This window comes from Vigna angularis, chromosome 5 (genome assembly GCF_016808095.1).
Source record: "Vigna angularis cultivar LongXiaoDou No.4 chromosome 5, ASM1680809v1, whole genome shotgun sequence".
In the NCBI taxonomy this organism is placed as follows: Eukaryota; Viridiplantae; Streptophyta; class Magnoliopsida; order Fabales; family Fabaceae; genus Vigna; species Vigna angularis.
In genome coordinates, this window is record NC_068974.1 from 33,098,532 (window position 1) to 33,113,677 (window position 15,146).

Here is a 15,146-nt window from a genome sequence, read left to right on the forward strand (position 1 = left end):
GACAAGGTAGAGCCATCTGTCATGGTTAGAACAAGTGTTATTGTCTTGTATTCAATTATGTCTATTTGAATTAATTCAATCTCAATTGTTTTAAAAAATGAAACAGTATTGTCCCTCTCCAAATTAAAACCAAATTTATTATTTGTATAAATATTATATTGATATTTATATTAAAATTGATTTTTTTATTAAATATTTTTGAATTTTTTTTAAACCAACTCTAAAGATATTATTGGATTCCATTTAAATTAATTACTTTTAATCTTATAAAAATTATGGATTAATAATATAATAGTTTTGAATACTTACTCTTTTTTAAATAAAAATTAAATTTATTTAATAAATATAATAATGCTTGTATGATAAATAATAAAATATTGTATTAAAATAAATAAAATTAAAAAAATTATTGTTAGTGTTATAATATCAAAGTAATTTAATATAAATCACTTTAATAATCTTAATTTAATATGTTAAAAAGTTAATTTTAATAAAATATCAACATAACATTTATAACAATAATAAATTTGGTCTTAATTTTTGGAGATACAACGTTGTTTTATTTAAAATACAGTTAGAACCAAATTGAATCCAAATATATATAGAAACAAATTAAATATATGACTATGATACTTAGTAATAACATTTACACATATGTGATGTGACACTAACACTAATAAACATTTATACATGTCATATGATATTAACGTGACAATAATAAATAAATAAATAAAAATTAAAAATTAACATATGATATTTTTTAACATTATCTGTAATATTATAATAAAAATGACCTAATTGAGTCATTTTAAAAAAAATTAAAACTTGATTGAAACAAAAATAAAAATGAAATTCTACTTAAAAATTTTCATCTAAAATGACTAAATTTTAAATAAAAGAATGAATTTTATAATCCCACCTTATTGCCAACATTTTAAGCACCCAAATTTACCTAACTTTCTTAGGGAGTAAAATGCACAAAAACACCATAAGTTTATAATAGAAAACTAACACTAGTTTTAGGTACATAATTGGATAATATTAATTAAAAAGAATTGATTAAATATGTGAAATACTTAGAATATTTTAACCTTTTTATAATTATACAAAGCGCGTTTGATCGAACTTTACTTCCACTTTTCCTCCTTGTTATGCCTAATAATTTCACCTCTAATCTGCAGCTATATTATATGAAAGACGAACTCTAAAGAAAATGAAGGGAAGGGAAATCAAAATGTAGTTATGGAAAGCAATTGTGATTAATAAAGAAAATAATTATTATTAGTATAGGTTAGGGAGAGATTTGAAGCATTCCATTTTCCTAAAGATTTTATAATAAAATGTTAATTACTGATTACTTTAATCAGATCATTGACTGAATTGTCCATAAGTAGGTACTGAGGCATAATGACATTATTACCCATCAATCTGAGTACAAATAGGAAGAGCAGTTGAAAAGTAATCCACACCACTACTATTTATAACAGGACATTTTATATATATCCATCATTTTAGTTTTTAGTTTTTTAATTAGTCATTAACTATGATGTATTCGTGTAATTAATAAAAATTAATTTTTATCAGCTAGACTTAATATACAATGTAAAAGGCCTATTATGTTATAATGTAAAAGAAACTGAAAAAAAAAATGTATGTTGCGTGTTTTATTTTGAAAAATAGATTTGCAAGAAAGTGAAAGTAAATGTTAAGTTGTTTGAGTTAAGAAAAAGGTGATAAAAAAAATTGAAATGAAAATTAGTGAATAATCTAATAATTTAATAAATTACAAATTATTTATAATTTTTTTATATAAAATTATATTTTTTAAAGAAAATTTATAACCAAATTTTGTCTGTGAAAACTTTAATTAATTTCACTATTACAAAAAATCATAGATAATGCTATTTTTTTTATCATAAATAATGTTTTTTAAATGCTATCTACACTATCTATTAATAAATAATATCTCTAAAAAAAGGATGGATACGTGTTTTTTATACTTTGATTATGTACATGATGACATTTATACCTTTGACATTTATATCTTTGCATTATTGAAAAAAAAAGTCTAATTCAATTTTATAAAATTAATATGTAAAAATAAGATTTATATTTATTTGTATATTATAAATTAGTTTTATCTCTGACTGCGGGACTTTCTTATTCATTTAATTATTAATTAATATAATATTGTTTCTGATACGTTTATTTTAAATATTTTCATTTAATTTGACTTCAATCGAAAATATATATGATTGTATAAGTTTGAATACTGCATTGGATTATATAAAGAAATAAATCAAATGATTTTACTGTATGGTATGAATTATCTAAGACACTGGTAAAACAATGTTGGGCACTTACTTATTATAGATAAGCAATGGTGAAAAATTATTGACGGTTGAATCGTTAGAATTATCTACAAATAAGTAATCATGAGAAATTTATCTATGGATGTTTGTATGTTTTACTATGAAAACATATTTTTTATAAACCAAAAATTTATAGATAAACCAGGAACAAATGTGAGTACTGGATACAAGAACAAATGTACAATAAAATTTCTAAACCAGGAAGAATACAAACGATTTCTTACCTGTTCAAGACATTATAGGAAAGGTAGGTTCGCTGTTGCGCGAAAGGGAAAGGGAGGTTGAAGGGCTTTATTGCGAGTTTACGGTTGTGTGAAGGGGAAACGTCTCTCTATCGTGTTTTTTTGTGTATGCATTTTTTAGTTTGGTTGCAATGTTTTGTTTCGTTTCATTTTATTCAAAATTATGTGGATTATTGAGTCAATTTGACTTATTACATATTGAATCCGGTTGAGTCAAATTCTCACTGAGTTAGGTTTAAAATTGATCTGTATTAAAATTTCAATTTTTTTTCAACCCAACTCGGTTCGAATCTATGGTGGATCAGTTTAGCTCATAGGTTTTAATCCGTTTTGACAACGTTAATCAACACAATTAACAAAGACAAAAGCTATTAAAATTGTTTGTTGATAAATTATAATTATTATTATTGATGGACATTTCTATCAGTACGTTATCATCGTAATTAATAACAGTCTTGTTCCATTGGTAAATTTGTCACCATTTTAGGCGGCAAATTTCCTACCCAATCTAATGAAGTCTTTTTTACATTTAGGGGAGATGAGTAAAAAGAGTAAAAGAAGAAGAAAAGAAGAAGAAAAGGAGGAGGTGGTGGTGGTGGCTCAATGGTAATGTGAAGGCTTGTTGGTGACGTCGATGATGTGTAAGTAAAGGACGCCAGTTATAGTAACAGTAGTTATGGAGATAAAGAAGACGGTGGAAGAGGAAGATGTGTAGGAAGAGGAGGAAAAAAGAGAAAGATAGATGAAGAGGGATGGGACCTCAAGTGATAAAATTGACTTAGAGGTGGTGGTGGCCTAACGACCCACCACACGTGATAATGAAAAAGATTAACAAATAAAGAAAAAAAAAGATAAACAAATGATTTTAGTGACAAATGTTTATCAATAAACATTTACTAATAGATTTATGATTGTCACTATCTATTGACAGATCTAGAAATTTGCTGATAAAATTTATCAACAAATTTTTATTCGATAATAATCCGTTGGTAAACATAAGTTATTGACAAATTTTTGTTATTATTAAAATTTGTCAATATTATATTATCTTCTTGTAATGATATAAATATAAAGACTATTAAATCTATTGTCTTAAGATTTTAGGTTAAAAGTAATGTTCATATTTAAAAATTAAATTTGTATGTTATTAGTGTTGTATATCTCGTTATTTCCTTTAAAAAATTTATAATAAAACATATTTTATAATAAATATTATCTTATATTATGAAGAAAAAAAATGAAAATTGTGTTATGAATGTAAAATTAATGGTTGGCAAAGGTTTTTCTTGTCACAAGAATGCTATCCAACTTAGTTCATGACATTTTTTTAATAGTTCATAAAAAATTTAATAATGGAAGCAACATTTTTGGCGCAATTAAAATATAACGAAGAAAAACCATATTCAATATGATATTTGAAGAATTAGAATAAATAAATAATTGGCACGCTAAACTTTGCATGGTTAGAGACTGTTATGATTTTTAATTATAGGACTTGGAACTTGACAAGTATAATTATTGTAACCTTCTTTTTAGGTCTAATTAGGTTTATTTAAATGTTTGGCCTAACTTTGTGTAAAAGTCTTTCTAATATGCCCATCAACTACAAAATGTATCAATGTATTACAAAACAAACTAATCCGCTATTGGTTAGTAAGGTTAATAACATCGATATTATTCTTTTGAAAATAATAATAATAATAATGAATTATTATTAGAATTAATAGTGCTTTTAGTCTGAAAAGTTTTCAAATATAACTATAAAATAGATCAAGTTGTCAAGTTTTTTCTTTAAAAAAATTTTTTTTAGGTAACTAAAGTTCTAACTTTTTTGTTTAAAAAAGTACTTGGCATGACATTTTTCTAAATAAATAGATCATTAGGAAGCAGATGAAACCGATCATTCTATTTTCATCTTATATAGATAACATATATTTTTATCATTCTCTTATTTAATTATCAAAATTATGCAAATTTTTTAGCCTAAATTATCAGCAATTGGCGTATTTTGCTCATTATAATTTCTATCTTAATTCCAATTAAATTCAGCTACATGTGCCAATAAAGATTCATTAAAATATAAATAAGTAAAATGCATTTCAGCAGCCAGCTTAAGGTTCAATGTACAATGCTAATAAAAAGAGCAAAATAAAAGGGCTACCTATTCCTAACATATCAAAATTGAACAATAACTCTTTAACAAAATTTTAATCCCCTTTTTTGTTAATTAATTTATGAAATAGAAGTGATTAAATTTTTTATATTTTATTATTTTCAATATACTTCCACCAATAGGAAAAAAAAATTATTACATATTTTAGTTGAGTAGAAGTAGTGGGAAACATGAAGTAATAGTAAGTATGAAGAGATTTGGAAAATAAATTAAAGAAATGTTAAGTCAAACATAGCTTTGAGTGTTAAGAATGTTGGCATCTTATAATTACAATACATGAAGAAACAGTATGGGATTAAGACATATTCCTCATTAAATTTTAGGAATCAATACAAGCTATTGAAAAAAAAAGGGTAAAAAGTCCTTCTTACTACGAAGCTGGTTTACCTAATTAGATTATAGGAACTATTATCATCAAAATATGGTTCGCATTTTATTAAAATATTTACCTTCATTTTAAATAAAATCAAATTATAATATATAATCAAAAGTAAATCTAATTTTATAAGTTAATTTTGTAAAATTAACTTAAACTTAAACTCCTTATATAATTAAATATCAAATTCTGTTCTTGACACGAAAACGTTATATTCTTGATAAAAGAAATATGGTAAAAAAAAATTATATTAACTAATTATAAGAGAAAATTACAATATATAAATAAATATGAATTTCATCGTCTTACTAAATCCATTATTTTAATCCATAATTTTGGACTTTTATTTACTTTAGTTTTTTTCTGTAAACATTTATGTCATATTCATCTATATGCAGATGAATTAGGATTGAAGGATGCGACAATATAACAAAAAATAGAGTTTTGTTTTGTCTTATCATATGTTTTTTCTAAATTTGAATGGTGTATTTCAAGACTAAAATCGCATGGAATATTACCAAAAACTAACAAGATAAAAACGAATGTAAAACTAATAAAACAAAGAGAAAATAGGAAGAATGGTGATAAAAAGATATTGACTAATGTGTCGTAACATTCAAATGTTCTATCTTTTTAGTCTAATCTGGTTGACAAAGATTAATAAATAGTTTTTAATTATTAAATCAACATAAAAAAAATTCATGAAATCATTTTATTGTAAACTTTTAGGATTTTAAAATAAAAATAAAATATTCCAGATTAGGTGAAAGATATTAAAGAGAGTGACAGACACTAACCCACACTACACTACCAAAACAATGAGCAAAAAAGAGAGTGAAATTAGTGGAATTAATCCTCCAACTCCACTTTTTAACTCTTAACACAACACTTCACACCTCACTCACTCATTCACTCTCATAACCTTTTCAACCACTCATTTTATCATAACATACAACTTAACCTAATTGGTTGGAGCTAAAACACTACACATATTCATAATATTATCATAAAAATTTTCATATTAATTACTTCAGCATGTTCACTAAAATATTTTCCAAGTAGTTTTAACTTCAGTTACTGCTTATTGGATCTATAAAAGAAAATGTTTACTAAGTAGATATAACACCAATAAGATATGAGTCTAACCAGATAATAGATTGACATCACTTCTTATCAAAAATCTTAAAACAATGAGTTAATGGATCTTCAACCTTATACGGTGTTTTATTTTTTTAATTCTATTCAACATGGGACTTAAACTTAAAACTTTAACAGCACCAAATTAAACCGAATTCAATTGAGTTGTATCAATCTGTGTGATCGAGTTGTGTATGACCGAGCTGTGTTTCTGAAGTTATCATTTCTCATCCATATATGTGAATATGAAGGAGAAAAGTATATTCATCAACAAAATATTAAACAGATGTATCTATTTTTCATGATGATTATAACAGTGAGGAGACCTCAAATTAATAATAACAAACTAATTAGCAGCAGTGAGAAACATGTATTATATGAAACTCCAAATATTTTATTGTAGTGACTAGAAATGAAGTAAATATATATATAAATAGGAGATAGGTAGGTAGGTACTAGTTGTGTAGGGGCAAGTACAATGGAAGCAGCTTGGCATTGCTTATATCCAAAGTCAAATATATGAAAGAGCACACAGAAAAGAAAAGTGGTAAACCTAACACTCACTCCACCTCTTCAACAAAAAGACCATTTTACATAACAACAAACTATCTGTAATAACTCTGCATTTCTTTTCATTTCATAATTCCCACTCACTCATAGTTTATTACACTGCAACTGCTACTTTCAAATGTTTCAGTTCTTAGGTTGTTGTTTGTTTTCAAAAGGTTGTTGTTTTATCTAATCATAGCTGTGAACTCAAAATTACGTGAATAATTAATCACAACACGATAATGTCATATCGCTTGCCAGTGAAGGCTGCGAAGGAACCGGCTTTGACGGCAAAATTCTAATTTACTTCACACACTTATAATATAAAGGAATTATTTCTAAAGAATGTTGCTAACATGCAAACACTGCCAAAGCAATCACGAAATTAAATAATTAAATAATTAAATAATCAAATACATATATAAACTATTATCGATATCGTTTTGAAGGAGTTACTTCTAAGGTATTATTGCCCCCTTTACCAACAATTTTAGAAATATATATATATATATAAGAAAATGGATAGATTTTTGAAGTGGTTATTATTACACGACTTCTGATTATATTTTAAAACACGATTTTGCATTTTGAATTGAATAAAAAAAGATTATTTGTAGTTTAAAATATGATTTCTCTTTTTGAAAAAATAAATCTCACTTCAAAAGTAATTTTAGTTTACTTTTTTAATTGAAATTTTATTTTTTTAATTATGTTTTTAAAACGTAGTGTGTTTATATATACATTAATATCAATTTTTTTTATTAGAAATTATGTTATAAAATATTTTGTAAATGATTGTCGATTTCAAAAATACAAAAATATCTAAGTTATTTGTTCTTCAATATTAATGTGTTGTATATTAATAAATGAAGGTTTAATTAAGTTCAACTTCATAAGTTTTGAAATCTTCGGGTCTCTAATAAATATTTGTATTTTATTAAATTCTTAGTAATTTTAAACTTTTTATGTGACGAAAATTAAGAAATATGATAAAACAAGAATAATCGCATTATTCAATTAACAATCACACTATCTAATTAATAGAAAAAATTAATAATATGAACTCGGTTAAAAAATTTAAAATTTTTAAAGATTCAATATATCACAAAAATTTATTGAAGATCCAATTTAAAATTCTATTTTGAAACTTAATTAAGCCATAAATAAATAAATAATCATATATTGCTTGCAATGATAATTACTTGAAATTGTCATAAAGACTTTGCTTCAAACTTGAAATTGTTATGCAATTTTGTTATTCAATATATTTTTTTTTATAGAGTTCAAAGTTTATGCATTACAATTGTTTTTTTTTATGACATTCAATGAAGGAAAAAGAGCGAACTCAAAAGAATAACTATTTACCTGTTAGAAAGGTATTAATTTGGAAGAAGAATGATATTTTTGAAACCCAAAAATATTTTACATTTATTTGATATTATTTTCACTACCTTTTACTACTTTTTTTTCTTTAGAAATACCAAAATTCGTTTTTTTTTTACCATTTTACATCTGAAAGTGAGTTGTCAAATGTTGTTTTCTTTTTGGTCAAAACCAACCCTTAACACTCCTTTATATATAAACAAGTAATTATTTCATATAATCTTTATTGAAGTATAGTCTCTGAGACTTTGTTTACTGAGGAATGAATTTAGATGAATGAGATGAGTTATAATTTTGATTATTCGAATAAAAAAAGAAAAGATGAAATGAAAGCAGAAAATGGACATTGAAATGAGACACCAAGAAGTTTGAAAGTTAAAAGCAATGAAATGATTAAGTTGAGCGATGTTACGTTGTATGGTAGTGGGACTTAACTTAATGAAGTGGAAGTGACAAAAGTAGAGAGTGAAGTGAAGTGAAGACAAGGCAAGTAGCCATGGCTTACCAAATCCTTTCTCACAATAACATTGACTCACTGCCAACTCCTTATATAATTCACTTCCTTCTAAGCCTTATACTGTTACTGTTATACTCTTAATTAGGTTTTCCCTTTATGCTTAATTTCTTTTGCTTTCACCCATTAATCACATGCATGCATGCCTGCTTACCTCCTCAGAAACCTTTTTTCCATCACACCATCATCAATATATGACTTTAACATGCAAACTAGTCATAGCCAATGCCCATAACCAAACCAAACCACCCATTAATTAATTTATTACAGACAAAAACAAACTGCTTTTACCAAAGACAAATTGCCAAACCAGTTGCCTCCTTCTCAAGGTGCAAACCCTCGTGTACTTAATTATGGTTAGATGCTTTTGTTTGATTAATTTATTCTACATGTAAGAATAAGATGCGATCACACAAAACGTTAATTAATGAGGCTGCAAAATGGCCACATGGCATGCTGATCTAGAGTTTAGGTGGAAGATGCATGCAGAATCTTAACAAAATTGAGATTAAGAGAGAAATACATGGTTCAAGAAGTCTCGTATGGACTATAAATAAGACCAATTTATAATATACAGATGAGTGTAAACCTCATTTTACAAGTTGATTTTGTAAGATTGAGTTAGACTTAAAGTTTATCTTATAACTTATTTTATTTTTGTATAAGATTATACTACCATAATTAGATCTTTTCAGTGTTTAAGTTTTATGTGTATTTAATTATCATATTTTTTGTGTGGCTGGGCTTGAGTTATTTGAAAAGAGACTTAGGAACAGCAACAGTAGTGTGTAGAGTGAATTGGAATTACTGGTAGAGGGTAGTCTGCCAAATACCTACCTAATATTACAAGTTGCTTCCATTCTAAACCGCTAACTAGAAAAAGGTAGTCACTACCAAAGTAGTGATGACTCATGATTAATAATGGTGAAAGACTTTGAATTGATTAACTTTTCAAACCCACATGATTTCATTTTCCTAACAGAGACCTTCTTACACCGTAAACTTGGTAGGTCTTAGCAAGGAAATTTATGACATGCGTCGCTGGGCAGAGTTATACATGATCCCTTCTTTCATACTTTTACATCTCTGGCATTATGAAGAATTAGTTGCAGTTTTTGTTCTAGTGAATCACCAAATATGAAACTTAACTAGTAAACTCCACTTGCATTTTTACCTAAACCTTATAAAACTATACGCCACATTAAATCATTTCTCCCTCGTCATGATATATGAGCAGATAAGCAAACCCCATCTACATACATGCTACATATACATACGAGCCCGTTAATACAACTTGTCTGTTCAGGTTTTATTTTTTGTTTGGGTACTTTACTTTGAGAAGTAAACAAAGAACATATTCTTGTAATCACACAATGCAACTTTATTTCATGTTCGGTAGTCTTGTTTCATCAGCAAGTAATGGGAAATAGTGTGAAAGACCAACACGATATATATTTAAAGTTCTGCATCCAATCTTATTTCAGTGGGATGGACATTGCGTCTTGCTCCAACTTCAAGAAAATCATAACTGTTTGTAGCAAGAAAGTATACCATTCCAGACATATTTGGGCCAAATAAGATGAGAAATGTAAACCGTGCAGAAAATAATTAGACCAGCACTCTTACTGCTACCATGTGTGATTACAGAGTGCAATGACATTGTCGTTGCTGAACCTTCAGCTTTCTGAAGGGGGAGACCAATTTTACATTTACCTTATGTGAACCACTTTTACAAGAGAAGCAAGCAAGTTCGTGTGTCTATTTGTTTACTAGTTATTATGGGCTTGACAATAAGTTTCTTACCATGAATCATCCAGCATTGGAAAACTAGCCTATAAAGCAACAACGCAGGGCAGTTTCTTCCTGCACCTGAATACTCACTTCTTGTACCTTTCAACTTTCAGGTTGATCAATCCCACAAGTAAAACTACAGTCCAAATCAGTGACTTCTGGATTGACGAATCCACCAAAGAAAAAATATATTGGTACGAGGCGAGCGACATATATCAACTAAAACACACTTCACTGATGAATTACTTTATCTTGGTTGGGAAAAAAAAACAAGAGAAATCTCATCTTCGTAGCCTTGAAAGCACAATACACGTCTCAACTGAATATGATGAACATATAGAATCCCTTGCAGCATAGCTTCACTAAAGAGCTAAAAGGGACATGGGTAAAAGAGCTTCATTTGATCCCGTCCCCAGGACCAAAAGTAAAAGAACATTGCACACAAGTAACCAGTTGATGCACTTGCACCATTGACATAGAATATCAACATAAATTATTTGTGAAGCAGGCAACAAGGACTACAGAAATCAATTTCATTGGGGGGAATAAACACCTGACCGCATGATGAATTTTATTAGGGTGTGCACACCGGTGAAGGACTGATATGTTTTCAAGATTCATTTGCGCACTTGTCTTTTGATGGACATAATGCTTTATAGTTTACATGGCGACTGAAGAAAGCAAACAGCGAGTCATCGTGCTTCACGGGATGGGGGTAACCCAAAGAAAGAAAAAAAAAACATCATCGGAAAAATAACACGACTAAACATTCGCTCTACTAATTATGCTGGAGTCAAACCAACCACACCTGCAAACAAGCAACCACAACACATTATCACACAGGATAAGCATAAATTCAAAAATTGGAGTATAAACATTATGAAGACAGCAGACATATAAATAAGCTATAACTTTTGAAAATTGGATTGTTGAATAAACTTCTCAAAGTTACCAGTAATGGCAAATATATTAGCTTCACTAATTCAAAAACTATTTATTATATTTTGAGTTTATATGTAAAAATAGATTCATTTCATATTTGAGGTTAATTGTTCTACAAATACATAATTTCAATTTAAAATAATCATCATGAGCGGGGGGCAGGGTGACAAAGGTGGGGGGAGGTTTAAATTTAATTTGAGTGAAAAATTTAACTACTAATAATTCAATGAAATACTCTTAAAAAAAAGTCACATCAATAATAAAATGTCACCGTGATAAGTTTTCTACTTCTCTGTTCAATTTGGTAGTGGATAGCAGTATTAATCTACACTATAGATCAGGAGTCAGCTTATTCAACAGACTCAAGTGCACAACTTTTGAAAATTATATTACAGATAGTCTGTAAATCATGCATTACTTATCAAAAAACCAGTTTGTAAGCAAATCAGTGTTATAGAAAATAGTTCATCTTAGAGCATTGAAGCAAAGAGTAAACCAAACAACATAAATATAATTATGTTGGATTGGAAGAATAGAAGAACATGAAAAGGATAGATCAGTTCTAGTTCATAATTTTTTTCATACCACATGCTAATCTTCCACCAGCATTTCCAGTTGTCAAACTAAGTTCATGACCCCCTGCAAATGTAAAAGCAAACGCAGATAAGACAAGCAAAAATAATCCAGCTATGATTCATACACCGTGCCCATACTACACAAGATTCCAATCGCAATGTGCGATACAAAATGCAAGATGAAAAACCAATGTCATTCCCAGGTCCTTCCTCCCATTATACATACATACTCGGTACTGTTTATTTCGGTAATGTAATTGCTGAAGTTAGTGAAAGTAATTTTTGTCCACAGCACAGGGATCCAAATGCAAATATAAATAAATATTAAAATGAAATAACTAACCCTTTCCAAGATCATCCTCAAGCTCATGAACCACCAAGGCTCTTCCAACTACTGAATTGGGGCCAGCGAGTGGTATCTGCATGTTTGATGCCAAACATACAACACAATTAGCCACTTTCAATTCAATGTGGAATTATATCGTTCAAAATGGTTTAAAATTATGACTGACGAGCATAAAAACCATGATTTCAGAGATATGTATCAAAAGAACAAGTATCGTGTTAAAATACAAATTAAAAAGAGAACCTGATTATCCACGATTGAAGCCTCTGCAACCCCTATATTTCAAAACAAAGGACAACAATATACATAACCAGGTCCAGAAAGCAGTTCAATATAGAGGAAGACAAACGAGAAAAGAAAGAAGATATACCATCTGCATTAGCAACTATGTTTCCCAGGTCACCCGCATGACGGATTTCATCCTCAGGAGCACCATGTGTCAATTTTTTAGGATTAAAATGTGCTCCTAAAAGACATTCAAGAAGTTTAATTGAACTGGACCACGGCAAGAAAAGAAAGCAGTGAAGCAAAAAATGGAAACAAAGTTCTAGCTGCCTAACCTGTCGAAATACACCCATTTGTGGTATCACCATACTCATGCTGCAAGAAAAATTGATAAAAGAGTTTACGAAGAAAACAATTTTGAAGGAATGGCCATGAAGTAACAAGGTAAGCAAACACTCACAAGGTGAAAACCATGAAGCCCCGGAGTAAGGCCAGTAATGCGAACAGTAACCGTTGTTGGGCCTACTCATTACACACAGATAGGTAGTTAGAGACACGTGAAAAGTAGCAACTGACATTCACACATGACGAAAGGCTAATTTGAAACATCCACTCACTTCACTTCTGTCTCATTTTCATCCTATTTTTCTTCATATCTTTCTCTTCCCAACACTATCCGCTGCAAAATGGGGGAGAATGTTTTACTTTCTCACTTCTCATCTTTTCTCTTTATTTTTTGCCTTGTCCGGAAAAGTTATCCCATAATTACTTATTAGAGAAGAAACTAGAAGTGAAAATGAATGCGCTTCTCCACTAGGCTAAAATAAACTTGTGTACTTAACTCTTACGGAAACTCTTCTACTTAACTTCTTCAAAAGCTGAGATAAGCTGATTTTAGCTTATTAAAGAAATTCAATTCATTTTATTTCCTTGTTTCTTTCAATTCAGATAAATTTATTCAAACTATAAAGAATTTATAAAACTACAATTCCTCAAGCGAAGAAGAGTCCTTCTCTTGTATAGTTATATTATGCTCTTTTGGTTACACCAGTTTCAGAAAACCAAAATGTATCAATTTCTTTCTTCACACTTCAATGCTTGCTCAGACATAAAACAGGTCAATACTCAATTTGATATCTAAAAAATTGAGGGGTTAGTTGATAGATCCTGAATACTTTTTTCATATAAATGAGTCCGTAAAAAAATTGAACTACTAATAATTCAATGAAATACTCTTAAAAAAAGTCACATCAATAATTAAATGTCACCGTGATAAGCTTTCTACTTCTACCAGACTCAGTGAGACATGATAGAATGAGAATAAAATGCACAATTCCTTGAATAACTCATCGCTTGTCACCATTGTATTCATTTCGATTTCAATCAAACTAATTGTTACAAAGAGGAGAGGACAAACCATCGTCTTCTTGTGTTAGGGTGGCTACGCCTTCGACGGCGGAGGTTCCCTTGAGGACGGCGACGGCCTTCTTGGTGGCGGCGAAGACGGTGAGGGTCCTCGAGCGCGAAAAGGTTAGGGATTGGGGAGTGAGCTTAACGGAGACGCCGGAGAAAGATGACCGGAGAAGCGAGCTGGGTTGGAACGGCGACGGAGCGACGACAGCGTTGGCTGCCATTGCTAGATGCATTGTGACGGAGAGTGAAAAGAGGTTTAGATGTTTGTGATAATGCTACACGGAATGTGAGTGAATCTGTGGTTAAAAGCAAATTATAATCCTCTTCATCTTATAGTGCATCGCGCACACTCGCTCTGGCACTTCTTTTGTTTTTTCATTTTTTTTTTGGCTGCTTCTGAAATTTAGTACTATTTCCTATCCGATAGAAAAAGTAATAACTATGTAGTATGTAATAAATATAATTCCTATATATTCTTTTACAATAATTATCTAACCTCAATTATTTTCCTTAAAAAACTTACTCTAAGAAAAAAAAAATGTTCTTTTGATAAATTTTACGAAAATAACTTTCTTTTCTCTTCTCAAACAATCCGAGAAAAGTGTAATACTTTTATGCTGTTTATCTTCATTATTTTCTCTTCCATCTCATTTCTATCGAAACAAAGGACAGATGAGATAATTGTGTAAGTCAGCATAAGCATTTCCTATTATTTAAAAATAATAATTATTAGTATAGTGTAACAGTCTGATTAACTCAAGAATCGGACAGTCTATTAGTCTACCATTTTATATTAATCGGTTAAAAAATCGATCCATCGTATTAAAAGCAAAATTAAAATTAAAAATAGTTATAACAATCTTAAGTTATATTATTATGATTTGGACCGTAATTAAATAATTATTAATTAAAAGTTTACCTCAAAATTTATAAATATAGATTTGTAATATTCAAGTAATTAGTTTCATAATATATTTATTATTAACACTATCGAATATTCACTTACTTGGAATGTCTTCTACAAAAAAAAATTCCGGTTCGACCAAACAATAATTATAAATGAAAAATTTAACTCAAACTTGAAGAAATAGACAAAATAGACTTACCA

General features: G+C 28.8%; 1 protein-coding gene across 1 annotated transcript; it reads right to left on the minus strand.

The window, feature by feature from the left end:
• Window positions 1-11,056: 11,056 nt before the first annotated feature.
• LOC108340736 (superoxide dismutase [Cu-Zn], chloroplastic) lies at window positions 11,057-14,422 on the minus strand. The gene is made up of 8 exons (XM_017578284.2): window positions 14,043-14,422; window positions 13,086-13,147; window positions 12,961-13,000; window positions 12,771-12,866; window positions 12,644-12,675; window positions 12,398-12,473; window positions 12,065-12,118; window positions 11,057-11,345 (listed from the first exon to the last, which is right to left on the minus strand). The coding sequence occupies exons 1-8, from the start codon at window positions 14,269-14,271 to the stop codon at window positions 11,320-11,322; spliced, it is 615 nt and encodes a 204-aa protein (XP_017433773.1). The 5' UTR covers window positions 14,272-14,422; the 3' UTR covers window positions 11,057-11,319.
• Window positions 14,423-15,146: the final 724 nt, after the last annotated feature.

Coding starts and splice junctions, on each gene's coding strand:
- LOC108340736 (XM_017578284.2), bottom strand. CDS start 14,271: ATGCATCTAGCAATGGCAGCCAACGCTGTCGTCGCTCCGTCGCCGTTC. Junction 13,148..14,042: donor CCTAACACAAGAAGACGATG/GTTTGTCCTCTC, acceptor TGTAATGAGTAG/GCCCAACAACGGTTACTGTT. Junction 12,676..12,770: donor CATAGTTGCTAATGCAGATG/GTATATCTTCTT, acceptor TTTGAAATATAG/GGGTTGCAGAGGCTTCAATC.